The sequence below is a fragment of the Ailuropoda melanoleuca genome, chromosome 16 (assembly GCF_002007445.2).
Source record: "Ailuropoda melanoleuca isolate Jingjing chromosome 16, ASM200744v2, whole genome shotgun sequence".
In the NCBI taxonomy this organism is placed as follows: Eukaryota; Metazoa; Chordata; class Mammalia; order Carnivora; family Ursidae; genus Ailuropoda; species Ailuropoda melanoleuca.
The window spans coordinates 87,410,691-87,437,921 of record NC_048233.1 but is presented as its reverse complement, the minus strand read 5'-3'; the positions used below and the strand labels follow the sequence as shown (position 1 = coordinate 87,437,921).

Sequence of the window (27,231 nt, the reverse complement as noted above, 5' to 3'; positions counted from 1 at the left end):
AAATAATGTAATTCCAAAATCTGGATCTAGTCACTGTGGACATTTTGGTGTAATTGTTTAATGTAGTTGGAATTGGAGGATATGTAAACTTTTTTTTTCCCCTTTGAACATTGGGAACATTTTGCATGGCTTCACTTTTGCCTCAAACATGATTTTTGGCGGCTGCTGGAGTCCTCGGGGTGCATGGGCAGACGGTGCTGCAGCCAACATCAGAGCAAGTCCTGGAGGTGACGTTCCGAGGTCACGGGCACAGACACCCGCTTCTTCCCTCTGCCTGCCTGACCAGTGAATTCGCACTCAAGCCTTTGGCCCATCTCTTCGCCCCTGTTAGGATGCACCGATTGTTTATCCTTTTTAGTAAGTTCTTTATAAACCAGACACATTATTCCCTTAGTTGGGAACATTTAGGACAAACACACCTCCGGATCGTTCCTTGGCTTTTAATGTTATCACCACTTTGGGCGTGCACGAGTTTGCATTTTTCACGTAGTAAAATATATTGGCTTTCCCTTCGTGATTTCCTCCACGGCTCTTCTTGTGGATAAACTGCACCGGCACGCTCACCGGGACGTCCCACCTAGACTTTTAAGCCTTTTTTTTTTTTTTTTTTTTCCCTCGGCANCGGCTTCGCGGGCCCCGCCCCTGGCGCGCATGCGTCCGAGCCCCGCGGCGCCGGCTGGGCCCTCCCGCTCGCCGTCCTTACCCGGCCTGCCCCGCGCCGCCGCCCCCGGAAGTGGCCTCGCCTCCGCAGAAGCGGTGAGTGGGTACCCGATCCTCGCGGGTGGCGGTGCCTTCGTGGGGCTGCGGAGCTCGAGAGGCAGGGCGGGCCGGGCCGGGAGCCGCCATGGCGGGGAGTCAAGATATGTTCGACGCCATCGTGATGGCGGACGAGAGGTGGGTGGCAGGGCGGGGCGGGGCCGGCGTCTTCTCTCGCTTTGGAGGCAGCGGGGCCTGGTGAGCCGCGGGCGTCGGGTGGGGGGCGCCCTGGGGTCGCGGACACGTGTGGGGCCGAGGTGCTGTGGCCGCTGCTTTACTCTTCGGCGGCTCGCCACGTGCCCAGCTGTTCCCCCGACCCGCCTCCCGGTTCGGGGCGGCCCCAAGCATCTGCTCGGCCTGATGACTGCCTTCCTCCGGGGACGCCCCGTACTTGGGTGGGACGGACCTTTGCCATCTGGGCGCTGCCCCTTTTCCTTGTTCCGTACTGATGGGACATACGGCAGCATTCATGGACATGCTGATAAATGTGTCAGACGTCATCCCTCTCCCTCTAGAGCCCCTGGGGAGTGCCTAGGGCTGTGACGGTGGCGACCCACGAGTTGCTTTGTGGCCATCTTCCAGTGCCCGGCCCACTTGAGACATCAATAGACATCATTCGTGAAAGAGAGCGAACATTTAACCATCAGCCGCTGATATTTATTTAGAGCTTTGTGTGAACCCAGCAGTGAGCTCAGTGTTGTATCCCGGTTAACTGTTTAAGCCCTCTTTGTGAGTTAGATCCTATTATCCAGCCTGTTTTACAGATGAGGAGGCAGGATCACTCCCCAGGGTCACACAGCCAATAAGTGGGGGCATACACTACCTTACAGGGGGCTCCAGCAGACTTCTGTGTTTGGTGACTGCAGGTTAGAATGGTCCCACTCCCACTGTTGAGCCCTCAAAGTCCCAGCCGTTACTATATTCCGGGCACCACTGCCTTCCTATATTTTGTGGTGATCTGATGGCATTTCTCCCTGCTAGTGTACTGAGTTGTGATGGAAAGCCCTGTGTATATGGCGGAGCGTGTTGAAGCACTTGACACAGTCGTGTAGGCTAGACTCACAGAACTTTGCCCCACTAACTTGGCTGCAGACTGGAGTCGCTGCAAACTGGAGGTTTCAAAAAGTGGATTCCTGGGCCTTCCTCCAGACTTCCTGAGTATCGGGGCTGAGGCCCTCGAATTTGTATCTTTAAAACTTTCCCATGTTTTTCTGGTATCTTACCAGGTTTGGGATTCACGAATTTGGCCACCCCCTCCTTGTAGAAGAGGCAGAGTGGGCTTCATGAGGTGTGGTGATTTGCCAGCAGAGACTGAGGGGTAGACCTGGGGTTGTGACCTATGTTTTCTGACTTAAATTTGGTACTATTTCTACTCTACCGTGTCTTGTCTTGCCGAGTCTGGGTAATATGGGAGAGAAAATTTTTTCCAGGAAAAACACTCTTTCTCCTGTTTCTTTGAGCAAGCTTGCTTCTCCATCACAGGTTTCACGGGGAAGGATATCAGGAAGGCTATGAAGAAGGCAACAGTTTGGGTATCATCGAAGGAAGACAGTATGGCACGTTACATGGAGCCAAAATTGGATCTGAGGTAAGTGGAGGGACCCCCCCCCCCCATTTTTAGAAATGTGTCCTTTTCACTCGTAGTTTATAATTTGCTGTGGTGATCAGTATGGTAGAGCCGGAACTTGAGGCCTCCTTAGATAGATGGCTGTGGACTGGAGGAAGTTGCTGGAGCGACAGTCTTCGTCCAGACCGACAGAGCATGTTGCCGTGCAAGCCCGCCTCATCTCCGTGCGCTCCACAGACACTGTGATTTTTATGGCTGGAAGGTCTCTGCACCCCCGTGCCGGGCAGGCCTGTCAGCACCATTGTTCCAGCAGCATTTGCTCACTTCTTGTCTCTGTGTCACACTTCAGTAATTTTTGCTTGTTTCAATCCTTTTCATTATTGTTATATTCACTTTGGTGATCGGTGGTTATGACTCGCCGAGAGTCCGATGATGGTTAAGTGTTTTTTAGCAATAAAGCATTTTTTACCCGAGGTACGTACGTTGTTGTGTGGACGTACTGCTGTTGTACCCGCTTCGAACACAGTGTAGTGTAAACTTAACCTTCATATGTGCCGGGAAGCCGAGCAGTTCGTCTGTCGCGGTGGTCTGGAACCGAACCCGCATCCCTCTGAGGTGTGCCTGCCTAGAGGGAACGAAGTGGTGCGGTCTGGGGAATGAGAAAGCCGGTCCTCGGTCACCTCAGTTTATGCCGGCGTATCACAGTGCTCCAGCCACCTCAGTCTTTACCCTGTGTCACTCGTTCCCACTGAAGTCCTCTGAAAGCCATAGTCGTCTTCTCTTCCCTTTGCCCTCAATGGGCCCTCACTACGGAGGACCAGCTCTGAATGTCAGAGCCTGTGGCAGTCGGGACTGCAGTAGATGTCTGCTGCTGCAGAGCGGGTCACCGCAAACTGGGGGCGTCTCTGACATCCAGTTATCTCACACGCATCCCAAGGGGCAGGAGTCCAGGAGCAGCTGAACTGGGTGGTTCCGGCTCCGGGCTGCACAGTGCTGGCTGGAGTCAGGCCTTCAGCCATGTGTAGGCTCCCCTGGGGCTGGGAGAGCCACTTCTGAGATGGCTCAGTCACACAGCTGCTCTTGCCACGTGGACTGCAAAGTAGGGCTGTTTGAGTGGCTTCACGACAGTTGAGCCAGTGATCAAGACAGCAAGGCGGGAGTGATGTCCGCTATGCCTAAATTCAGAAGCCATGCACTGCCCTTCCTGTGTTCTGTCTATGCGGGCCATCCCGCTGCATGAGAGGGGGCCACACGGGACACGCAGGGCCAGGAGCAGGGCCAGCGGGAACTTCTGGGAGGTGGCCGCCGCCCTGCCGAAGGCTTGGCCACCTGAGTCCTGTGGTCTGATGCCCAGCAGGTGCTCCCAGAACCGCGGCATGGGAAGCACCACTGCCTTTCGTCCCACTTCAGTTTCGAGAGCTTGATAATTAGATACAATGTAGCTTGTTGCTTATTAGCACCTCTCTGAACTGTTTTGTAAATTCACAGATTGGGTGCTATCAAGGCTTTGCTTTCACCTGGAGATGTCTCCTGCACAGTTGTGCCACTGAGAAAGACAGGTAAAGTTTAAGACTTCTTTCTTTTTTTTTTTTTTTTTTAAAAGATTTTATTTATTTATTTGACAGAGATAGAGACAGCTAGTGAGAGAGGGAACACAAGCAGGGGGAGTGGGAGAGGAAGAAGCAGGCTCAAAGCGGAAGAGCCTGATGTGGGGCTCGATCCCACAACGCCGGGATCATGCCCTGAGCCGAAGGCAGATGCTTAACCGCCGTGCCACCCAGGCGCCCCTAAGACTTCTTTCTTTTTCACTGTGTGGAGCAGGAGTGCGGTTCCATAGCTTACTCTGACTTTGGACAGTTCGTGCCTCAGATTCCTCATCTGTCACATGGAGAAAATAGACCAAACTTCAATATGGTCACGATAGTCACAGGAAATTGTAAATAGCACAGAGCTCATTTTCCGTGTCTGGCGAACATGTGTTATTACTTGTCAAGCCTCCCTGGAGCCCTCTGCCTTTTCCCTGCAGGCATCAGAACACCAAGTGGATTTTAGATCCCCTGCCAGTAAAATAATGTTGGAGTGGATTTTATCTTCTCGTTCATCTTCCCCGGAGCTTCTAGTAAACACTGCAGTGGGCTTGGTGTGACTGGGATCAGAAGTGGTGGCTGTGTTGTCGCTAGGTTTTTCATGCACCCAGCTAGGTGTGCTGGTGAGAGAAGTCGGTGTGTGTGTGACACGTGTCTGGTTCTTGGGGGCGCTGAGTAAATGCTAGCTATTTTTTGGATCGTTTGTAGTCTTTTTAGACTGTTTTCGCCATGTGCTACCTGCTGAAGCCCCAGGGATCCTGGGGCACATCTGTCTTCATTCTTAAGCTGGGAACGAAGCCTGAAGTGAAAGGCACACATGGCCTGGTGTCGCGCTGCTCCTGGGAGCCCAGAGTCCGCTTTGGCTGGGGTTCTGCCTCGCTCTGATGTCTGCTGGCTTCACCTGGCCTGGGAGGGCCCGAGAGGAGAGTGGATGACAGCAGGGAAGGTGGCACTCCCCTGTCCCAGTGACTGGTCGTCTTATTTGAAATATTTTGAATTTCTAGCATTTGGGCGCCTCCATATTCGAGGACAGGGGTGCTCGCAGCTGATTGTGAGTGATGCTGAGATGGCCTGCCCTACCTCGATCATGTCCCTGGGCCGCTCCATTGGCACAAGTCGCTGGCAGGGGACCAGATGTGTACGGGAGCCGAGGCGTACCCAGGGTGGGGACGGTCCTCTGAGGACTGAGAGAGCTGTCAGGTTGGCATTTGGCAACTTGGGGCGCCACTGGGTGGCAGTCAAAGCTGAGCTTGGCTCTCTGCCCCGGCCAGTCTGTGAGAGGACGAGCATAGGCGGTTCTTGGAGCTCTCCCTCAGCCTCCCCCTGTCCACTGACTCGGGCTGGCTCCTGCAGGAGAGCCGCATGGTGGCTGGAGGGTCTCACACCCAGGGGCTGCCACCCTGGCCCCCGAGCAGGGGCCTCCCTCATTTCTTAAAGCCACGCGCCCCGTCTGTCCCAGCTAGAGGAGGACCCAGGCCAGGGCTCGGGGCTGGTGGAAGCCGTCCGGCACCTGGCGGCCGCCCCCACCAGCGCAGCTCGCGGTCTCCTTAGAACACAGCGTGGAAGCCTGTCTCGTAGAGCTGTTGTCAGTGTTTTGCATTTTTATGGTAGGCTGATTTTTAAGTAATGGTCGAAGGCTTCATGTTCCAAGTTAGGGAAGAGCCCGATCTGCGTTATCATTCAGTAAAATAAGGGGCTTGTAACGCCAGAGAAGCCACGGGAGGCAATATCTCAGACTGGAGGACGGTGCTTTACATCAGGTGGCCGTGTCTTTTTGATGGAGTCGGAGGTGCCACCCCTCCCCCACCCCCCAGCAGCCGGGTGGAGCCGTGTGCAGAGCAGCGTCGGGCCATGGCGGAGCCCGAGCTCTGGCGCCGTCCGGGTTGGTGGATCAGCCGGGAGCGGGCACACCCTCCTGACAGGCACTGACTTTGACAGTGTGACGGGCTGGGTGTGTTTCGAGTAGTTTCACTGACCACAGAAGAATAAGTTGCTACTTGCCAAGTTAAAAGTGGGTGGTATTCTTATCATGCTGGAGTACAGCCGTTTCCCACATGTTGGCATTTGCCTTCCATCGCCCTGGAAACTGAGCGCTTCGTTGCTTTAACTTACTTCCTTTGACCTTTTACAGTTTGTATTGTCTCAGAGAGGTAGCCGTCGTCGTCCTCGTAAACCGACTTGCCATCCGCAGACTTCCTTGTGTACCTAAAAACAGCAGTTCTGAGCTGGTTCTTAGGCGATGTTGGTTGCTTTGGATTGATCCTGGGGAAGAGTTCTGTAGGGTTCCCATTAATCAAATCCCGATGACCCAGTGTGGTCTAGTCAGGATCACGGTGCATTCCCTGATGTGCACATCTGGGAACGGTCTTCCCCACCCCCAGGTGCGAGCCCCGGTCCCCAGGGTCCAGGGGAAGCAAGGAGACTTCAAGCTTAACTGAGTACCTGCTCTGTGCTGGGTTTTGGGCTTGATGGAGGTTCCTTCTCTTGAAAGCCCTGAGGTGGCCGTTAAGTCTGCACGTTACAGAGAAGTTCAATACCCGAGTGCCTTGGAGCCCTCTCGCCTCCCAGCAGAGCTTTGCCTTCCTGGGAGAGGGAACTGGACCCAGACACTGGTTCCTGCCCTTTGGAGGGAGGGGCTTGCTGGTCTACCTGCCGCTGACCTCCCCAAGGCTGTGAGCGTGATGTTTCTGGGTCCCGGAAAATCCCCGGCCCACGGCAGGCTTGATCGTGCCCCAGCGCTCTGTTCTTGTCTGGTGTTGCCTGTTCCCACGTCTGTGACCTAGGGGAGGTCGCGGCGGCTGCCTCGGTCGCTTGCTCCCTGGCTGGAACACAGGTGCATCCGTGAGCTTGATAGCACCTGACGCTGAGCGCGGGGTGTGGGCCAGAGCACGTTGCTAGGAAAATATTGCGTGAGGTGAGAAAATTACTCATCCGGCTTCTGGACTCAGGCATGCTCAGCACACCCATCGCTTTCGGGTAAGTGATGCGCGTCGTCGTGACATAAGCAGAGCCCGCTGTGTACAAAAGGCTAAAAGCTTTTATTTCTCTGCTTTACAGCAAAAAGATGAAGGCCTTAGAATCATTGATTGGAATGATCCAGAAGTTCCCTTACGATGACCCTACTTACGATAAACTTCACGAGGACCTAGACAAAATTAGAGGGAAATTTAAACAGGTTTGTCCACTGCCTCTCCCTGTGATAGGAAAGCCTTTCTCCGAGCCAGCCACGCACAGTCCCAGGCGCTCACGTCGCTTGTGGTCTCGGGGCTGCGTGTACCCTGCGCGTGGGCCACAGAAGCACGTTGTTTTTGTGTTTCTGCATGAGAAAACCGAAGCTGGCCTAGAGAACGAACAGTCGTTAGAGCTCCTTTAGGGGTTGGTGTCGTAGACACGAAAAGCTGCAGGTAGAAGGTTTTGTCCTAGTTTGTGAGTAGAAATAAATAAGATTTTAAAAAATTCATCTTTTTTCTTTTGTGTTTTCAGCTTTGTTCTTTACTAAATGTTCAGCCGGACTTTAAAATTAGTGCGGAAGGTTCCGGACTTTCATTTTGAGGATGACAGATGAACAAAGACGAAACATCCAGGAACAGATGTCCGTATGTTAAGTGTTTAAAAATGTGATTCAAGGCAAAACAATGATGGAGTATTCATTGTTCTGTGGGGAGCGCTCCAGTGTGGCCGGTGAAAGGGCTTCCTTCTCCCTGGGGGCTGCCTGTGTTGCCTGGGTGCCCCCCCCCCGTGGCCCCTCCACACAGGCCCAGCCTTTGTTGGGCCCTGTCTGCTTTGCAGTCTGAGTGAGTCCCTGCCAGAGCCCTCATGAGGCCACTCGCTCCCGATCCAGGGTCGCTGGCCGGTGGTCCTCTCCAGCTGGGCGGGCCTGGCTGGTTCTAGACTGGGGGTGGCTCTGGCTAGGGTTACCCCGACCCCTGAGCCTGGACTCGGCGCTTAGTGGAATAGTTTTTTAGAAACTGAGAGCGCCTGGGTTGAGGTGACATGAGTTGGTGGGCGGTGTGCCAGGACTGCCATTCACTGACCCCGAGGACGTGCTGGCGCTGGGTGATGGGTTCCCCTGTTCTGTGTAATCCCTTCAGTGTTCCCACTTTACAGATGAGGAGACCGAGACCCGTGGGGACGAGCTCGGACTCCGATCCTCCGCCCACCTGTCACCACCGTGTCACTGCCGTTATGTGCTGCCTGCTCTGGAATGTGAGCTCACAGCCACGGAGTTGCTCGCTGCTGTCAGGCCCAGGGTGCATGGGTCCCCACTGTGCTCTGTGGAGCCACAGGGAGTCACTGGCCAGCTGACATGGCATCTGGCTGAGAGGGGCTTCAGAGGGATCCTGGATGCGCTCCTCGTACTGTCTCCGGGTGGGGGTGGGGCTTTGCAGCATTCACATGGCTAAGGGGGGAAATACTTTAGGCCAAAGACTACATGTTGGGCTGCCGTTACCGCTGCAGAGTTAAGGGAGCCTTGCGTTGAGGGCACTGCGTATCTGCTGTACCCCGAGTTCTCTTCTGCCTGTACTTTGCAGGCGTCTGTATCCACAGGGAGCTATGGATGGATGGGGCACGTGGTTCCCGCCGTGATCCTTGGGTGTCTCTCTGCCCGTCCCTGTGCACACCCTCCGGGGGGCACCCTCCATGTTGCTGGCAGATCCTGCCTGCTCCTGTCCGAGGCAGTGTGTCTGAAAGTCACGTGTGAGATGAATAAAGGCGTAACTGTGAATCTGTTCCAGTTTTTAACATTCTTGACATCATTCTGGAACGCCTGAGCAGTTGCTGCTGTGTTGCCCAGGCCGGTGGTGCGGACAGCCCGCATGAGCGGGGTGTGGGGGTTTGCTTCCCTCTCGTTGGGTTGCCCTGGCCAGTGTGCTGAGGAAGAGACTGGGGCTTGGTCTTGGCGCGCTGCCTCCGACGTGTGCATCCCCGAGCACGGCCCTCGTCTCGGCCCCGGAGTTCCCGGGAGCTGGTGTGCTTACGGCTGCTGACGGCGCCGACCCCCTGGTTGGATCCTGCGGCCTCAAAGGCCAGCGGCGGGCATCCCTCGCGGGTGGGATGGGCCGGGGGGTGAGGAGGGGGCGGCTGTGGTGGATTTCCTTGGTGGATTGTTGTGTTTTCTAAGGTCTGTGTTGTGGTGGTGTATTACTTTTACAAATGGAGAGAAAAATAAATAGCTCATTTTAAAGCAGAAGGCTGTCTGGGAGCATTTATAACGTGATACCCAGCAAATTCATTCCTTACTCCAAGTTACCTGGGATCAAGGTCCGAGGGCGGGCGCGTGGAGTGGGCCACGCTGCTGCTTTCTCTTGCATTTCTGTCCACGCGTCTCATCAGAATGTGTGGTAGACATGGGTCCTGTGAGAGAGCGGTGCTCCGTGATGTTCGAGCAGGGGTCCATTCCTCCTCAAGGACCCTGGCCCAGCCACCTGTCAGCAGTTGCAACGGATCCCTCCTGCGCCAGACTCCCTCTCTGTCCCCCATTCTTGGCCTGTCCTGTTCCCAGGGTTTGTGTGAGCTGCGGGCAGCCACGGGTCGTGGAGCTGCCTCACTGAGCTCCTTCAGAACTCTCCTCCGGACACTGGGCTTGACCTCTGTGTGCCCGCCTGGACTTGGTCTCCAGGAACCTTTGGTCGCCTCTGACAGACCCTGATTACGGCACCAACAGGCCACCTCAGCGCTTCCTTTGCTCTGTCCCAAGTGATGGCATCTGCGGTGACGAGCTCAGGCCTGAGCATGGCTCCTTTTGGCCGAGGAGATGGTAGTGGATGGAAGTCTTTGGGGGGCCTCTGGGAAAGGTGGTATCACTCTGAAGAGAGAGCATATCTGTTTTGGAAGTTGTGTGCTGGAATCACTTGTCCCGTGGAAGTGACACCTGGGGTTACTACAGGCGGCTGACACCTGGCTCCGGACGAAGCCGCACCTGGGCACGTGTAGCGGAGCGCTGGAGAGAACCTGGCCCTGGTGGCTTCCCGCAGCTGACAGCCAGCCCCTGAGCTGTGCTTTCGGACTTCACGTTACATGAGCTGATGAATGTCCTGCTAGTTCAAGGCTGTTTGGGGGAGGTTTCCGTCGTTCGCGGGCAAGGTATCCTGTGTGCTCTCCCCCATCCCAGGCCCGTCCTGTGCACCTGCTTCTCGTGGATGTTGACCTTTGTCCAGATTGGCTTTGAGTTTGGGAGCTCTGCGGTGTGGGATTTGTTCCTTTCTGATGGAACAAAAACATCGGTTTCCCAAGGCTTTGGCCTGCTCCCTCCTCCCGTTGGAAACTCCCAGTGTATTCTGTGCCACTGTTCGTCCACGCAGGCCACCGTAGCAGACACCCCAGACTGAGGCTCACCCAACAGACAAGCACTGCCCCCCAGTCCTGCAGGCCAAAGCCCGGGATGCAGGCGCGGGCAAGGCAGGCTTCCTGAGGCCTCTCTCCTCGTGTGTGGACGGGCGTGCTTTCCCTGTGTCCTCATGGGGTCGTCCCTCCGTGTGTCTCTGTGTCCTGCTGGATCAGGGCCCACCCCAGTGACCTCATGTTACCTTGATCACCTCTTTAAAGACCCTGTCTGCACATGCAGCCACGTTCTGCGGTGCTGGGGGTCAGGATTTCCATGTCGGAATTGGGGGGACACAGCTCAGCCCGTAGCAGCCACCCCCCAGCAGCTGCTGGGAAAGAACGCTGACCTAGGACTCAGGAGAAAACGTTTCCCCTGGAGCTGCTTCATCGAATTCTGGAATGTGAGTCGGGACCAAGGGCAATGCCTGTGCACAGGCCGAACCGTCCTAGGAAGGGGCCACAGTTCACTTTCTGTTTCATATTCACCATGCTTTTTCTCCACCCAAGGTGAGAAAAGGATTTGGAGGCACTTGGAGAGCCTGTAAGTGGGGTGTTCAGAATAAGGGAAGGAGAAGGTGGGCAGGGAGGGCTTCCTAGAGGAAGTGCCCTTCACCCTCCCTACTGCTTTGTGAGCTTTCCTTTGACCTCAGCCCCACAGACCATGCCTCTCACAGCAGTGTAATCTGGAGAGATTGGAAACTAATTACCCTGTGAGGTCATCCTCATTCCTACAGTAATCCCAGTCCTGAATGAATGAAGTGAGAAGCTGGTCTTTGACTCCGGAAACTGAAGTCACCAAGCAGGGACGGTTGACCAGAGACAAATGGGCACGGTGTCCAATTCCTATAGGACAGGAGCCCTGTAGTTGAGGGCCCTGCCACGGAAGGTTGGATGGCAAGTCCAAGTCCGTGCGATCAAGTGGCCCAGCTGGGGCTTTGCAGGTTCCTTGTCCGAGAAGGAAAGTCACGCCTAACTCTTCGGGGACTTCTGCCTCCTTTCTGAATAAAACCTCCTCCCCTGGCATCAAGGCCTTTGCTGGTCTGTCCCTCTGGGGCCCGTGTGGATTCAGCGCTTTGGCCGTGTCTGTCTGGGGCCCTGTAGCAGGTCAGCTGGGCCTTGGGTGGCAGGGCTAGAGGTCCGTCTTGGGCGATACGCAAGCCTGACCCCGTTTCCACTGCTCGAGTGAGGCGCCGGGGAGCACAGGGCCCTGGAAATGCTCGCTCACTGAAGCCTTAGTGACGTGTTGGTTCCACCCTTTCTACAAGGATTCACTGAGCATCTGTTTCTAGTGGGGGAGTGCCCCTAGAATGGCGGGGTGCTCACTGAACCCGCCCCCCAGCTTGAGAGCTCAGATTCGCCTGTTTCCAGTTGAGTTGTTACCCCCCCCCCAAAAAAAAAAGCCACGCCGCTTTGCTAGCCCCTGGTACCTGTGAGTACGACCTCATTCAGAAGTAGTCTTTGCCGATGTGATTCAGGCATAAGTTAAGACGGGTCATACTCGAATGGGGGAGTGTGACTGTCCGCGTAAGGAGAGGAGACACATGGGGAGGGGGTGCCGTGCGAAGGCAGGGCCGAGATCGGAGCAATGCAGCTACCAGCCGGAGGGGGTGCTGACCAGCGCTGGAGGGTGTGGCCCTGCTCACACCTTGATTTCAGACTTCCAGCCTCCAGAACTCAGCCCCATCGTTTATATTGGGGATTATATTGTTAAATCTGGGAAAGGTAGAAAACACATGTAAATTGTCATAGTTAAGAATCTTTGAAAGCCAAATGACATGAAGCCCATACCGAAGGACTGTAATTGCCTCCTGGAACAAAAGGGATCTCAAGCTTCAGGAGAGGCTTGATCCAGCAGCTGTCTGGAGAGCTGGTACTTTCTTTCTGCTCTGCCGCAGGACTGGCCTCAAGCTCAGAGCACCCCGTGGCCCGCAGCAGCCCCCCGGGGTTGTGGAAGAGCCACACCAGTCCCGGGAGTCCTGAGGAGGAGAGGGGGAGGCTGTCTTTCAGAAGCCTCAGAAAATGTCTCCATGTCTCATTGGCTCTGTTAGATTTCACATTCACCCTTGAGCCTGCCACCCTTCAACCCCACACCCCTGGGGGGCGGATGTGCTGTTGGGTTTGACCCGTCAGCGCCTGTCCTGGAGCTGGGGTTGGGGTCATTCTCACCCAAGCCGCAGAGCAGAGCGGCCAGCACTGGGCAGGAGATTGGGGCTGGCACAGAGAACGAGAACTGGTCCGCTTGTTGCTGCCACCCGGAGGGCTGCTGGGTTTTGGGGCCTTTCCTACCACACCCGGATGATGCATGGGGTGATGATGGCCTTTACGGAGTAGTGACCGTGTGTCCGGCACTGTGCTAAGGAGCACACACACTCGGACCTTGGAGCCCTCGCCCCCCAAAGCACTCACTGAACTGAGGTTTCTTAAGTTTTTTTTTTTTTTTTTTTTTTTTTTTTTTTGACAGAGATAGGGACANGACAGCCAGCGAGAGAGGGAACACAAGCAGGGGGAGTGGGAGAGGAAGAAGCAGGCTCATAGCGGAGGAGCCTGATGTGGGGCTCGATCCCACAACGCCGGGATCACGCCCTGAGCTGAAGGCAGACGCTTAACCACTGTGCCACCCAGGCGCCCCTGAACTGAGGTTTCTAAGCCCCTGTTCTGGGCTAGGCCAGGTCACAGAGTCTGAGCAAGGTGCAGACAACACCCTGCCCTCCTCCGAGCCTCTGTTCTCGTAGACACAATTATCCCCATTTTTCAGATGAGAAAGCCGAGGCTCAGAGAGGGAAAGACACACAGCCGGAAGGTGGCGGAGCCGAGATCCAACCCCTGGGGCTTTTCCTCCAAACACCTTGTGTACTGCGTGCCTGTAAGTGTGTGTGAGCTTTCGACACGACGACCGGCTGCCTCACACCTCCACCACCAGTGCGCCTGGCTGTCCTTCTCCAGGCCCACCAACCGAGACACTGGCCTGACTTCAGGGACTGCTGACTTGAAGCCTTGGATATTGGGGGACCTGACCTCGACCCCTGGGCCTCCTGGCACAGCTGGGCCCCAAGTGCAGGCGCTGGCCTTTGGGTGAAAAGAGCCACTTGAAGGCTTCGTACATTTTACTTGTTTGTTTATTAAATTAAAAAAAAATTGTTTTTCAAGATTTTATCTATTTGAGGGAAAGACAGAGCAGGAGCTGGGTGGGGGGCTGAGGGGCGGAGAGGGGCAAGCAGCCATGCCGACAGGAGCACAGGCTCCAGAGACACAGATCTGGCCCTGGGTCCGGTTTGGTCCGTGTCCTGGCTGTGTGATCCTGGCCCAGTTACTGCCCCTCTCTGGGCCCTGGTTTCCACCTCTGCGGCAGGAGGCTGAAAGCCGCCACCCTCGGCCCCCGAGCAGCCCACTGCCCATTTGGGCACACAAGGCCCGACGGGCACGCGGCCGAGCTCATCCATTTACTGTCACCCGTGGCTGCTTTTGCCCAGGGCGCAGTTGAGCGGGGCAGAGAGCTGGTGGTCAGCAGAGCCTCGGGCCCTCACTCTGACCCTTTCTGTAGACACTGCCCGCCCTTGGTTGAGAAGGCGGCGATTGTAGCTGTGAGAACATAGGGTCCCCTCACCAGGTTGTTTCAGGATCTAGGGAGGGACTGTGTTGGGCCCTAAGCACCCTGCCTGCTCTGCCGTTTGTGCTCAGTGAGCGGAAGCTGTGATTCCCCTGTGCTGGACCAGGGCAAGGAGCACCGGCCGGCCACGCTCCGGCGACCGGGGACCAGGGGCCGGGACGCTTAGCTCAGAGGGAGGTCATGTGGAGACAGCCTCCCGTCTCCACTGCCCGTAGCCGAAAATGGAAAGGATTCGTGGCCCCGGCCTTCTCCGAGAGGCTCAAGGCCGACTGAGGCCCCCACAGCAGGGCTCCGTATTCCTCTCCCCCACCCTCCTTGCGTGACCCTGTGAGTGGCGGTGACAATGCCCCGGATGTGGGCCCCAAGGCCCAGGCTGGAGCTGCCCGCCCACCGTCCGCTGGCTATTGTCTGCCCCGGGCCTCAGTGTGGCTCAGGGCTGGGGGCGGCAGGCCAGGGGGCTGTGGGAACGGATTAGAAGCCCCAGGCTGCGGCCCCCTCTGCATAAACTCCTGATCAAAGGCATTCCTGGGATGACAGAGCCCTGTGTGCTGCAGAGGCCTGTCCAGCGTGTGGGGCGCACGCTTCACGCCGCCAGTCCCCGGGGAACATGTGTGCCCTCTCGAGCCCATGCTGCGGTGCCCGCTGCTGGGAGTGGCCTGTGGTGTGACCGTCGCCCCCCACCAAATGCAGAGCCAAGATGCGCGGGCATCGAGGCTTCCAGGAGGCCCCCGGGGGCACTGGGCTCAGATGAGCTCTGGGAGCCTGACGCGGTGGCTGTGGCCATGGCCCCTAGGACCCCAGCAGTGCCCACTGCTGCAGACCTGACTCGCCTTCCAGCTCCGCACCGTGTCCTCATGATGCGGGGGTCTGCCCGCCGCACCCTGGGTCAGGCAGGGCCGTACCTCTGCAGCTCACAAAACAAGCTGGGCCTGGCCAGTGGGCCCCCACCTGCTGCCCTTTCCGTTCTGCTCCCGCTCCCACTTCTGAGCACCTACCATTTTCCAGGCTGGGACTAGGGCTGCAGAGAAGGACCAGCGAGGCATCTGTCCTCAAGGGCTCATAGCCCAGATATCATGGAACACCCAGGTATCATGATTCCTAGACCTCCCAGAGCCACCTGCCGGGGCCAGGGGAGGGAACACCTGCAGCCCCCCGCCGGGGGAGAAGGGGAGGGCACTTCAGACAGGGGGTAGACGGGTGAAGGGGAGAGCTGGCTCAGGTCTCAGGACCTTGGATGGAGCTGGAAGGAGCTAGAAGCCCAGAGGGCTTGGGCACAGGTGGCTGGGAGGTAGGGCAGGCCCCAGGTGAGGCGGTGGGGCCCAGCAAGGACAGGCTTTCCAGCTTGGGAGAGGGGCAGCAGGGGGCGACTTGGTCTCAGAAGTCCCTCAAAGGCTGGCTCTTACCTTAGGCAGATGCTTGGGGCAGCCAGACCTCCCACCAGGGGACAGGGTGGGTGGTTTGCCAGGGAAGGTCTACAGAGTCCTTTCCTGGGGTCTTCCAAGACCCGAGGCAGGACATGGGGGACTCCAGAACCCTCCTCCCCCTGCACTGCTCTGCACCAGGCCTCCGCCCCGCCCCCCATCTGCGCCTCTGCCTTTTCACGGAACCCGCGGAAGGGCTCTGCAGGCCTGGCTCCCCCATTTGCTCACCCTGATTTCTGCTTGAACCTGATGCAGTGAGATTGTTACCTCTCCTCCCAGAAACCACTCCTCAGGATACCCCTGGCCTGCCCCTGGGGCTGGGTGCCTCCCCTGGCTCTGACTGCCTCTTAGTCTGCTGTGTCAGAGGCCCTTTCAGAGCCCCAAGCGTGCACCTGCCCGGCACGGGGCGGCTGTGGGGAAGCCAGCAGTCCCGGTCCCGCCGCACCCACCTGCTCCAGACGCTCCGGTGCGTAGCACATCTGGAGGCTTCCCGCTGGGAGGAGGGGCACCCTAAGGGGCAAGGCTGGTATACAGCAGGAGCCTCATAAAGGCCACGGCGAATTGACCTGACAAGGAGTGATATCCTTGGCTTCCCTCCTGAGCACTCACCATCTGACAGTCCGGGGAGTGAGGACACACTGGGGGCCCCAGACTCTGGGAAGAAGCCCAGGCCCCAAGGAGCCGACCCTGAGGCCTGCTGGCGCCTTCCCTGTCCACTCCCCACGTCGGGCTGGAAACGAGGCTGGCCACGTGCATCTGAAGTCCAGGCGGACGTCACAGGTGTCCACAGGCCTCCCAGGTCACTGGGTCCGTGTGAAAGGCCACCGGGCCGAAGCCCAAACACACGCTCTGGTGTCCTCCCTGAGCTGGGGGTGCCTCGGGACCGGGGCAGTGATTCACCGAGAACAAATAGCAAGTTTGCGCCAGGGGAGGGTTAGCGAAAGGTTATTTTCCTATCTGCAAATAGCCTTGTGGGGGTGCTGGGGAGACGTGGGCTGGGAGCTGCCAATGCAAGAGGTCCCGACCTCTTTCTAGCCCCCCTCCCCGATGTCCCCCCAGCTGAGAGCTTCACAGACTCCCTCCGGATCACCCGGGGACCTCCGGCCATGTCAGGATCCGTCGTGGGTTGTGGTAACGGAGACCGTCCTGTCATCTGGTGGGGGGAGTCCCGGGTATGGGCAAACACCCCGCGGTGCACAGATCAGGAGGGCGTGGCCCCACACGCTGGCAGGGCCGAGGCGGGAGGCCCTGCCCGCCTGCCATCCCCCCGCCCAGGAACCCTGTACCCTGGCTCCCTGCCCGCCCCAGGAAACAACCATGCACTACACTGGGGGTTCACCAATTTTATTTCTAGACTTTTCACGTTCGTCTTCTGTCTTCTGCTGGAAACGTGCCGGTTACATGTGTGCCACAGTGTGCAACCAAAACACACAGACCCGAAGTGCCCACCCACCAGAGACCCTCACAGCCTTGCTGGTCACAGGACAGACTCCGCCGTGCTCCCCAGACCTGCCCCCGGCCTTTGGCCTTCGAGCGCACACCACGTTCACCCCCCACCCCCCCCACGAGGACAGACCGTCCCTCAAGGACCCCGTTTGGTTCAGACAGAGATGCTGCAGCCAGAACGGTTGAGGTAAGCAGAAGCGGTGTTCCTGCAGGGGCGGGGCGGGCCGGGGCCGGTGGCCAGCGAGCACCCAGGCTGACCCAGCCGGGCAGGGGCCGCCCGTGGTGCAAATCCTTTTGGTTTGGCAGCGTGCTAGGCGAGTCGGGCACGCGGCACTGTCAGCGGGCCTCACTGAGATCCGGAGTCTTTGTTGAACGAGCGTGCCGTGGCAATGAAGGGGACAGAACACGGGCACGTACGCACAGAGGTGACACCGGCACTTTCCCCAAGTCCAGAGGCGACTCCACTCATCCCGAGTGACTGAGTCCTGCAGCACAGCACCGCGGTGGCACGTGACGACACACTTGTTACAATAATAATAATATAATAATGCAGCTTTCGTAGCTACACGTCAAGAACGATACGGCTGTCAAAGCTAACATGGTGGCACGTCCCAGGTCAGGTGGGCAGCCCAGCATCACAGGCGCAGGGAGAAGGCGGCAGTCACGGCCCCGGGGCCGCTGGGCTGCGTGCACGACCATGGCCCGGAGCCCACCCCGCCGGGCCCATTTCGGGATCCCGGTCCGCGTGTCTGCCGGAGCAGGAGGCCGCGGGTCAGATGGAGCCTGACCGCCTGGTCTGCACATGGCTAAGAGAAGCATGAGGTATCGTGAAACAGGAACCTTTTTGGAATAGAGCAGTAAATCACATTAAGTCAAAATTGATCACATAAAAAAAAAAAATCTACAAAAAAAAAAGGCATCCTTAATACATTTTTCTATGAGAAAATTAAAACTAGAACATGGCAGTATGACATCGTAAAACAAAAACAAAAACAACTGATCCTCCAATAGCAGCAAAACAATGTGAAAGAGACACAGAAAAGCGAAGTGAGATCTGTTTCCAAACTGTGCTGGGAAGTCATCGGTAGCAGCGAATCAGGAAACCGAGGTGCAGCCTGCCCGCCGCGGGGTCCCGCCGTCGGCCCTCCGCTACCGCCCACGCCCCCTGCACCCCCCCCAACCTCCAGCCCTGTGCTCTCGCCACCTTCGACTCCCCCTACCACGTAGTCATTACGAAAAGGTACAAAACCAAGATGTGCAAATTGTCTATTGGTTGCTAAGCTTTTTTTTTCAGAAGGAGGGGACGGGACAAGAATACGTTGGGGCTGCACTTGTTCCGAGTACCCTCCTTTTCTGTGGAACTCTGAGGCCTCTCAGATGGGCTTCCCATTTAGGGCAACACTGAGTATGGGCTGACTCGGCCAAATCCATGCTCTTCGTGTTTTCTCAGGATCTTTTTCTCTCTCCTATGAAAAAGGACCTAATTTGACAAACTACGAAACCTGCAACATCAAAGGCAGAAAAGCATGTGTGTGTGTGTGTGTGTGTGTGTGTGTGAGTGCGTGTGTGTGAGTATGTGGGGTGTACATCCAGGGGAGATTGCATTACTTTATAAATCATACTGGCCTTACAGACATCCTCTGCAATAAATATTCTTTTTAGCCTTAACTATAAATTATATATTTTAGTGTTTAAAAACCTTCCTAACCCTTAAACTACGCGTTCTCTAGGTCAACCTTTAAAGGCCCCCTACGCTTTCGAACACCAGCTGGCACCAAGGACTCCCGGACTTCCACTGTTCTACAGAGAAAGGAACGCATCGCCCTGGCGACGTAAGAACGCACTTCCTGACCAGAAGCTCGCCTTCAAGAACATCCCCTCCCGCTAACTCCCTAAGTGACATGCACTTGCCTCGCCATCCTGTCTGCACTCAAGGACATGAATATTCCCAAACCATTCCATTAAGAAACTGCCCCCCCCACCCCGCCCTCCACACACAACAGAAACAAGAGAGATTCCCTATACCACTGGATTGAAAGTGCTTTGAAATGGAATGGTTCTAGAATATTGAGAAGGAAAAAAAAAAAAAAAAAAAGGAGCCATGGATTTCACCTGGATGTGAGCAGGCTGCAGGTCTGTGGGGGTGGGAAACCAGCATCTATCTCATCAACAGGCAACTACAAAAATAGGAAGATTATAAAAATAGAATATATGACGCCGCTCCGGCTGCGCGGGCCGGGATCGGAGCTGGCCTTCCGTGAGCGTGGCGCCGCCGGCGGAAAGAGGGTCAGCGCGCGACCACGCGGAGCTCTACGCTACGCTAACTGCGGTTACATCAGCCCCGGAGGTGAAGGGTTACACGCCTACCTACGGAATAAAGGAACACGCGCGCGAAGGGCTGATAAAGTGACTACATGCGCGGGCAGGCGACACGCGGGCTACCTAGGACCGCCTTCCGGCCGCCTCCTCGGGACGCGTTTCTACCAAAAACCCTCCTCTACTCCAAACATGGTTGGCTGGCTTTTTTCTGGTTTTTCAAGTGTTTTTATGCTTTTTTTGTTTTGTTTTGTTTTGTTTTAAACACATAAAGAATCAACCCTAACCCTCCCCTGCACGCTCGTTCCTTGTGTGAATGCCTAGCCTTACAACACAGAGACACGAACGATCCACAGAAAACCTAGTTGATTATGGGGTATCACGTCCTCTATTTTTGTAGCAAACCTCCCCCCACCCCCCAGCTCAGGGTTATGCAAATACTATTTTTTTTCCTCTCCTTTTTTTTTTTTTTAAAGACAGTTTTTTTTCGGGTACTTTTTTTTTCTTTTGCTGAAGTCAGAGACGGAAGGGAGAAAAGAGCAAAGGAAAAAAACCGACAGTAAAGGAGAAGGAAGCTTTTCCCTTCTGGTGGTGACCGGTCCTGGCGAGGAGCGCGGTCCTGTCAGGGGAGCACCCGGGCCGGCCCCTCCCGCGCCGCGTGCGCACCCCCTCAAATGTTCACGTCTCGCACGTCGGTGGGCGTGCAGGCCAGGTCGGCCTCCTCCTCCTCCTCCTCCTCCTCGGCGGCCTTGGGGTCCAGGCTCTGCTGCTGGGCCTGGCGCAGGCTGGACTCCAGCAGGGCTTCGATCTGCTCCTGGCACGCCCGGAGACAGTCCTGGCCGGACGGGAGACGGGGTCCTCAGATGGACGCCTGCAGGCCGGGCCCTCCCCCCACGCCAGCACCTGGGCCGTTTTGGGGGAAGCGAGCCTCATCGAAAGCACTGCCTTCCCCAAATCGGGTGACGGAAAACGTGGAGCCACAGCCCAAACCCCAGGACCGACCCGCATGCCCCGCCCCCGCCCCGCCCGAGGCGCACACAGCCCTACTGGGGACCAAAGGCCCCGCGCACGCCACAGGGCTGCTGGCCGTCTTCCGAGCACGAGGACGCCCTTGCCCACCTGCCTGCTGCCCCCCCCGGGCCTGCCCCGAGGCCCGCCCTGAGGCCCCCTGAGCCCTGCTTTTCGGACTTGACCTCCGCCGTGTCAGCCCTCGCGGTGAGCCCAGCCTTCCGTGATGAATGGCCGTCAAAAGCGTTAGGCCGTGCATGACTGAGAGTGAATGTTGGGTGGGCTGGGGGCAGCCGGGACCCTTTATCCCCCTCCGTCCTCGCCCGCTTGGCCTGCACCCTGAGAGAATGCACTGGCCTGGCCCGGCGCTGTCCCCGAGGTCTCGACGCCCCAGAGGAATCTTGGGAGTCCAGGGGCCTCTCCTGGTCTCATGGAAGCAAGTCTCCCACACGGGGGTACAGGTGCCAGGCGGCCCGTCTCAACCCCTGGGATGCCACACTGGGCTTCTATTCTAGAACCAGGTGGAGTCTCTAGGCCAGCCTGCAAAACAGACCTGCGCCTTTCCCCTAGAAACAGGGGAACCACGGACGCACCTGGGGAAGGGCCGTTGAGCTCCCAACCAGGTGGGGCTGGAAACGGGGGTTCACTGCCCAAAGGGAGTAGATCCAGGAAGGGACTCCCCTTGGCCACATGGCCCTAACTTCCTCCTCAGAGCCACTGAGACCTGCAGCCTCGGCCCGGGAAGAGCCACGCTTGCGACCGAAGCAGCTCTGGGGAAGAGGGGACGCGGCTTGCAGCCCAAGGACACGTAAGGTTCCGTGGCCGAGGCTTTTCTGCGCTGGGGCTCTGCTGCGTTGGTCACTGGGTAACCAGCCTAACAAATTTCAGTCTCAACTGAATTCTCCCCCGTGCATCCGGTGCGATCTGGGTTCTAATCTGCAGCCGTCTGTGCCGTGTCCTCCTCGGTGAGGGTGAGCTGCACGGTGGTGAGGGACCCCAGCAGCCACCCAGGACACCCCACCCCTCCAGGAGGCCCAGGAAGCACGAAGACTGAGGGGGGAGCCCCCTCCCACCCCTCCAGGAACTGCCCACTTCCAGCGGGGAGAGAAGCAAGAACGCAGCCCCTTCTGGGCAGCTGGCAGTGCCGGACAGGGGACGGGCGGGCTTCTGCCCACAGCCCGGCTGTCCTTCTCTCAGTGGTGCGCTGAGGCCGGCGGCTACTAGGGCCCACCGGGCCTCTGGGGCCCTCGAGGGCGGACCACCAGAAGGCAGCCCGAGCAGAGCCAGACCTGGACCGGGGTCAGGGTGGTCACTGGTTCCCACTCAGCACACCAGCGGGGCCGAGGGCTGACCCGCCAACCTCGCTGGTCTAGTTTGGTAAAGGCCACAAACCCCCACAACTGTGATTTCCATTCTTTCTCTAAGACAAGAAAGCAATGGCATTTTGAAGAAAGAAGACACAATCAGCTCTGGCTCGGGGCTCCAATGGCAGCAGCCACTCAAAGGGGGCCATAAAACACGGGGTTGTCTCCACGGGCCATTGTTTCATCTGCAGACCTCACAGGAGCCTTTTCAAGCTCCCATTTATGAGCCGAGCCATCCGCATTGTGGTCTGGACAAAGCCCCCTGGGCCCCAACTCCACATGCCATTAGGGCATGGATCATTGATGGGCCTGCCTTGTGGCCCCTCTTCCTGGACAGCTCCCCGGGAGGCCCGCCTGCTCCTGGGAGCCCTGGGGGCGCCAGAAACCTGAGGACCCTCCGGGCCTGCCTGCAAGTTCTGGGAGATGCTTCTCCTCCCAAAGGAGCCCCAGGAGAGTGGGGTGAGGCTGGCACCCTGTCAGCCTGGGGCCAGGTCCCCTGCCTCTGAACACGGCACCTGTCCCGTCCCACACACGGTCCCCTACACCCCCCCATCACTCTGGGGGCCTCGGCACGAGCCGCAGCGTTTCCCATCTGTGACCTGCAGCTTTGGGTCCTGCTGAGCTAGCGCGGGCGCAGCGGGCCGATCACTTACCGCATCACACTTAATCACTTTGGAGAGGAACCGAGTGAGGCGGTGGTAGGACAGGAAGCTGTTGGAACTTCCCAGGTGCAGGCCCTGCACGGCGGCCACCACACTCCCGGCTGCCACCATGGAGGGCGGGTTGGAAATGAACTTCACATCTGCAGCAGAGAGGGAGAGAGGCAAGGGGGCCGTGAGTGGGGGACCCTCCACGGGACCCCATGATCTCCGTAGTCCTGAACACCAGCTCCGCATTAGGGCGCGTCCCCACCAACGGCCGGCTGGGCTTTGGGTCTGCAGGGCCGGTCGGGAGGTGGACCCAGCACTGGGCTGAAGCCAGGCCGAGGATTCACCCGACCCGAGCTTGCGACACTCACTTGAAAACATAAGCAGCAAACTGAGGAAACAGCCACCGGCAGAAACAAACCGCAACGGCCTCTGGGGAAGGGACATGGCTGCACGTGAGCCTTGGGGATATGCTGCTTATTCACACTAACTTGTAAAGGTGACAGACTACAAGGGACAAGATGTGCTGCTGGGACCCAGGGACTGGAGGCGGCCTGTCAGGTCTGCAGGGACCTGGTCTGCGCTCTGCCGGGGCGGGGGGGGGGGACACACACACACACACACACACACAGGTCTCGCTGTCCCCCACGGTGGCCCTCCAGGAGTGTGTAGGGGGCAGTGCCCCCCGTGGTGGCCTGGGATGCTTATCCCCACTTTACCTTCCTCCTGGGACCCAGCAGGGGTAGCATTCCCTCACTACCTCACCTCTGCCCTGAGGCACAGCTCAGGGCGACGACGACGGAGGGTGGGGGGACCCCTGCCTTTGCTCCTAGACTGAGCCCAGCACCTCCCACACTTGTCAGGAAAAGGAGGGGAAGCGGGAAGGAGGATGTGTTAAGTGGCCACGTGGGGCCCGTGGACTGCCATTCTGTGGCACCCAGTGTCGAATTCTTGGTGGGAGAGGCCACCGATTTCTGCATCTTGATCAGGGGGGCCCGGCGTGGCGTCTTTGTCAGCCCCTTTGCCTTGCGTGGGGCGCGTGGAGCGCCAGGACCAGGCTGGGTGAGCGGAACGGGAGGGGCCTCATGGGCCTGGGGTGCCTCCCCGGGAACAGCAGAGCTGAGGCTGCATGGGGGGAGCAGACAGCAGGCAGGGGGCTGGGGAGCAGGGGAGCCACCCTGCAGGGGCGACAGAGCCCGCTGCCGGGTGCTGTGAAAAAGAAATCCCTCCAGAGGCAGCCACCTCTTTCCGCCTTTGAACGGGAGCAGTGCCGCCCAGTCTGCGAGCAGGGAGCCAGGCACGAGGAGCTTTTCCGTGAGGCACTCGGGGCTGCACAGATTGCTGCCGTCCCAGCAACAGTGTGGCTGCACCTCAAGATTCCCGTCTGAGGGGATGGCGTACTGGGGGCAGGCTCGCTTCCGAAGCCTGCCTCCCCAGGGAGGGGTGAGCGTGCGTGCACGTGTGTGTGCACGGTGCAGGGCTCACACGTATAGATAAAGTGTGTGCGTGCATGTGCGTGTGCACGGTGCAGGGCTTACGTGTGTCAATGAGGAGGAACCCAACTGCAGGCCCAAAGCGCCCACACTTGCTCCAACCGCCGTGGTGCGGAGAGCCTGGGGCCGCCGCCAGAGCAAGGCCCTGGAGGCATCGCTGACCCTTGCTAAGACCTACTCATCAGCCTCTATGACTTGTCAGCGTCCCAGCAGCCCTGGCCGTTTGCTTACCTAGCCCACTGCAGCACCCCGCCAAGCTCCAGTGCACGCGGATGTACAGACACGTTCACAGAGAAGCAAAACGCAACCGCGGTGTGGCGGACGTGTGCACACATGGGGGAGCCCCAGTCTGCAGGCACCAGGGCAAGCACAGAGCCCCCCCCAACGGCATCATCAAGCAGGACCCTTGCTCCGGGGAGGACAGAAATATCTTCTGGGGCTTCTGCTCACGTCTCCGCCTCATTACCGTCTCTGCCAACCCGTTTCTGCTTTCAGCTGCCGTCACGTCACTCAAAAGCGAGAGGTCCCTCGCGACCAAGGGCACGGCTGCATCTTAGTTACGTTCGAACCGTGCAGGGGAGGATCTGGACCTGGACAATCTTGCCGAGGGACCTGGGTGGGCGGGTGAGCCTCTCCTCCTCCTCCTGGCCTGCCTGCCCCCTGCAAGGCCCCGCCCTGGAGTTAATGCATGAGAGAAGCTGGGTGACTGCCTGCCATCCCCCCCGCCTTCTCTCCAGGGAGGCCCAGGACTTGGGCCCAGGCTGCACCCTGCAGGCTGGGGGCTGCTTGCTGGGCCCCGTCTCAGACAGAGGCCCGGCGTCCTCATGCCCACGGACCCATAGCAGCTGGGGAGCCAGCACTGAAGCCCCTTTACAGCCTCTGCGCCGGGCCTGCTCCCCACATTGCCAGGCACATAACGCAGGCTACACACCCCGCTTCCCTGGGGTTCTGGGGGAGGGGAGCTCCAGGCCACCCCCGCCATCCTGGGGGGGGAGGGTGTGCAAGAACCGTTCCTTGCATTATCTCCAGGAAACTCTGCCGTTTCTCCGAACCACTTTCAGCTCCATAAAAGGCTGTCTGGAAGTCTCCGGAGGCCTCTCTCTTCCGAGGCGCCCCAGCCAGAGAACGCCTCCCTGCCTGCTTGCAGGGCTGGTCCCTGGAGGCCGAGGGGATGGCTAGTGGGAGGCTCCCTGCCCCTGCCCCAGGGGCCAGAGCTGCCACCCCTCAGATCCATCCAGGCCGACGGTGTCCCCCTACTCCTCTCGCTTGAAAGGGCTCGGAGGAGGGGTTCACTCCTTGAGTGGGAGGCGGAGGATGGGGAGGCCGGCAGAATCTTTCCGACTCTCGCCTGACCCAGAAATAGCAGCCATCGGAGCACCCCAACATCAAGAGGGTGCCAGCAGATGCCAGACTAGGGGTTCTGCCGCTTCTGGGGAGGCAGTGACAGACGCCAACTTCCCCTTTCGATGCTGTGTGGCCCTCCGGTTGCCCATGCTGAGCCCCAAACACACGTGACAGCTGAGGCCTGACCAGGGGCAGAGGTGGCCCACTGCAGAGCTGGCTGGGATGGGGGCATAGGTCCCCAGGCAGGGTTCTCCAGATCTCCTGGGCCTAGCCCGTGCGATCGAAGGGAGAGGGAAAGAGGTCACAGGGTGTCTGGGTTAGGGCTGGGGGAAACGGGAGGCCACGGGAGCGTAGGTGTCTGCGCAGAGTGCTGAAACGCTCCAGGGGCCGGGGCCAGGGCAGTGTCAGGGAGGGGCCTCCAGGGACCATCCAGAGCCCTGCCAGGGGGAGGGAAGGCTGGCCCCCTGCTGCCAACCACAGCAGCCCAACCCCAGGCTGCTCTGAAGCCCCTCCCAGGCTCAGCTGAGCTGTGAAGGCCTGAGGCACCCCTTGGCGGGGCCTCAGGCGGCCAAGCTCTTCTGCTGGCCGCCCCCGCACAAGGGCTGCTGCTGGCCGCCCAGAGCACGTGGTACAGGCACTGCGGGCCGGCGCTCCCCACCCCTGTAGGCGCCCCTGGCAGGTGGCCCAGCCCGGGAGAGGCCAGAAGGGGGCCCCTTGAGGACACGGGAAAGGACTGGTGATGGGGGGGCGGGGGTGGAAGGACGGGAGTAGGGGAGGCAGGCTGGGCAGCCAAGGTGAATGCCTTTCAGCACGGAGTGGCCCCAGCCTGGTGGACCACCCACCCCCATCCCCAAGGCACTGTGTGGTGGCTGTGGCCAGCCTCAGCTGCCTGACCCAGGAAGGGACCCCCTCCACCCTCCACCTAGCCCCAGCACACAGTCCAAGGATAGAGGAGCACCTCTGAGAGCAGGAGGGGCCTGGGGACCAGCTCCTCAGATGGGGAAACCGAGGCAAAGGGCAAGATGCTCCTCCACCAGGGGCAAGGGGCACCCAGGGAGGCCGGGGCTGGGGGCCAGCAGGACCCAGANAGATGCTCCTCCACCAGGGGCAAGGGGCACCCAGGGAGGCCGGGGCCGGGGGCCAGCAGGACCCAGACGCCCTACCTGTGGCACAGAGGGCGACGAAGGTCTGCGCATGCTTCCGGATGATCTGTCTGCTCTCCTCGGCCACTGGCATCTTGGAGAGGAAGTGCTCAATGAAATCATGCGGGGTCATCGCGGCCAGGTTCCACTTGAGTTTGTTCACCAGGAGCAGCTCCATTTGCTGTGGAAGTGGGGTGAAACAGTATAAAGAGAGGTGCAGGGGCTGCTCCCCGCCTCTNGGGTCATCGCGGCCAGGTTCCACTTGAGTTTGTTCACCAGGAGCAGCTCCATTTGCTGTGGAAGTGGGGTGAAACAGTATAAAGAGAGGTGCAGGGGCTGCTCCCCACCTCCGTGGGACACGGCCCGGGAGAGAAGGGGATAGGGCATGTTGGGGGTCCAGGAATGGAGGACGGCATGTCACCCCAAAAGAGGTCCAAGAAGAGAGGGGTGCCGTAGGAAAGGCCAACTGTTCCCAAGTGGGGACAAAAGAGACCCACACCTGGAACGGGAGCCCTTGTAAGCAGCGCGGGCTGCCCGCTTCACCGTCGCTAGAGGGCGCGCGCCGCCCACTTTTCGGCCGCGCTAGGGGCGCAGCCAAGGTGGGAGTGGAGCGACAGTGTGTGGTGGGGCGCGCTGAGGATGGGGGGCGGCGGGGGTCCCTCCCGCTCCTCGAGAGGGACCCCACCCGTGTGGCTGCCGGTCCTCGGGGCCTAGGATGTATTAGCGGCCGGCGGGGGGGGCCTCCTGTCTACTGCACCTCCCCCACTCCCGGGGTCCTGGGGCTCAAGGGGCGTCGGGGGGGTCCCAGGGTCCCAGGTTACCAGAAGCTCGTCAGGCCGGATGGAGTTGTCAGTGTAGATGCACAGCTTTTCGGCCGTCAGGGGGATAGTCTCCTTCATCTTGGAGGCCACGAACATGCAGGTGGCCCCCAGCAGCTGCAGGCGGCTCTTTTTCACGGGCTCCAGCGACAGGAAGCGGTCCAGGTAGTTCATGGCCAGCGGGAAGACCTCCTCCTCGCACTTCTGCTCCTCGCAGACCTGCCGGGGCACGGGGGCCGTGACCGTCGCCGCCGGGCCCCCTCCGCGGAGACCCCGCGCCCCCCACCCCCGCTCGCACCCGGGCGGCGGGTGCCGAGCGCGCGGCGGGTCGGGAGTGGGGGTCGGCAGAAGCAGCCGCTGCCTCGCCCCCTCCCCCGCGTGTCCCCAATGCC

General features: G+C 58.9%; 2 protein-coding genes across 6 annotated transcripts in view; one reads left to right on the top strand and one right to left on the bottom strand.

The window, feature by feature from the left end:
• The first annotated feature begins 762 nt into the window (after nt 1-762).
• LTO1 (LTO1 maturation factor of ABCE1) lies at nt 763-16,118 on the top strand. Of its 4 annotated transcripts, XM_034645003.1 has the most exons (6): nt 763-894; nt 2,239-2,344; nt 3,812-3,882; nt 6,967-7,084; nt 7,393-7,505; nt 8,017-9,100. In XM_034645003.1, the coding sequence occupies exons 1-5, from the start codon at nt 845-847 to the stop codon at nt 7,459-7,461; spliced, it is 414 nt and encodes a 137-aa protein (XP_034500894.1). In that variant the 5' UTR covers nt 763-844; the 3' UTR covers nt 7,462-7,505; nt 8,017-9,100. The 4 variants fall into 4 exon arrangements, with proteins under 4 accessions (XP_034500894.1, XP_034500893.1, XP_034500892.1 ...); XM_034645002.1 differs by having other exon boundaries at nt 7,393-9,100; XM_034645001.1 differs by lacking the exons at nt 3,812-3,882; nt 6,967-7,084; nt 7,393-7,505; nt 8,017-9,100 and adding an exon at nt 12,989-16,118.
• Nucleotides 16,119-18,239: 2,121 nt separating this feature from the next.
• Nucleotides 18,240-27,231, bottom strand: part of CCND1 (cyclin D1) — a 10,603-nt gene continuing 1,611 nt past the window's right edge. Inside the window, exons 2-5 of one of the 2 annotated variants that reach the window (XM_034644999.1) lie at nt 26,843-27,058; nt 26,043-26,202; nt 22,049-22,197; nt 18,240-19,858 (exon numbers count right to left, since the gene is read on the bottom strand). In XM_034644999.1, the coding sequence (XP_034500890.1) occupies nt 19,694-19,858; nt 22,049-22,197; nt 26,043-26,202; nt 26,843-27,058 (690 nt within the window). In that variant the 3' untranslated portion in view covers nt 18,240-19,693. Of the gene's footprint in view, nt 19,859-22,048; nt 22,198-25,786; nt 25,914-25,981; nt 26,203-26,842; nt 27,059-27,231 lie in introns of those variants that run through there. The other variant, XM_034645000.1, reaches the window with a different exon arrangement.

Coding starts and splice junctions, on each gene's coding strand:
- LTO1 (XM_034645001.1), top strand. CDS start 845: ATGGCGGGGAGTCAAGATATGTTCGACGCCATCGTGATGGCGGACGAG. Junction 895..2,238: donor ATCGTGATGGCGGACGAGAG/GTGGGTGGCAGG, acceptor TCTCCATCACAG/GTTTCACGGGGAAGGATATC. Junction 2,345..12,988: donor GAGCCAAAATTGGATCTGAG/GTAAGTGGAGGG, acceptor CCCATTTTTCAG/ATGAGAAAGCCGAGGCTCAG.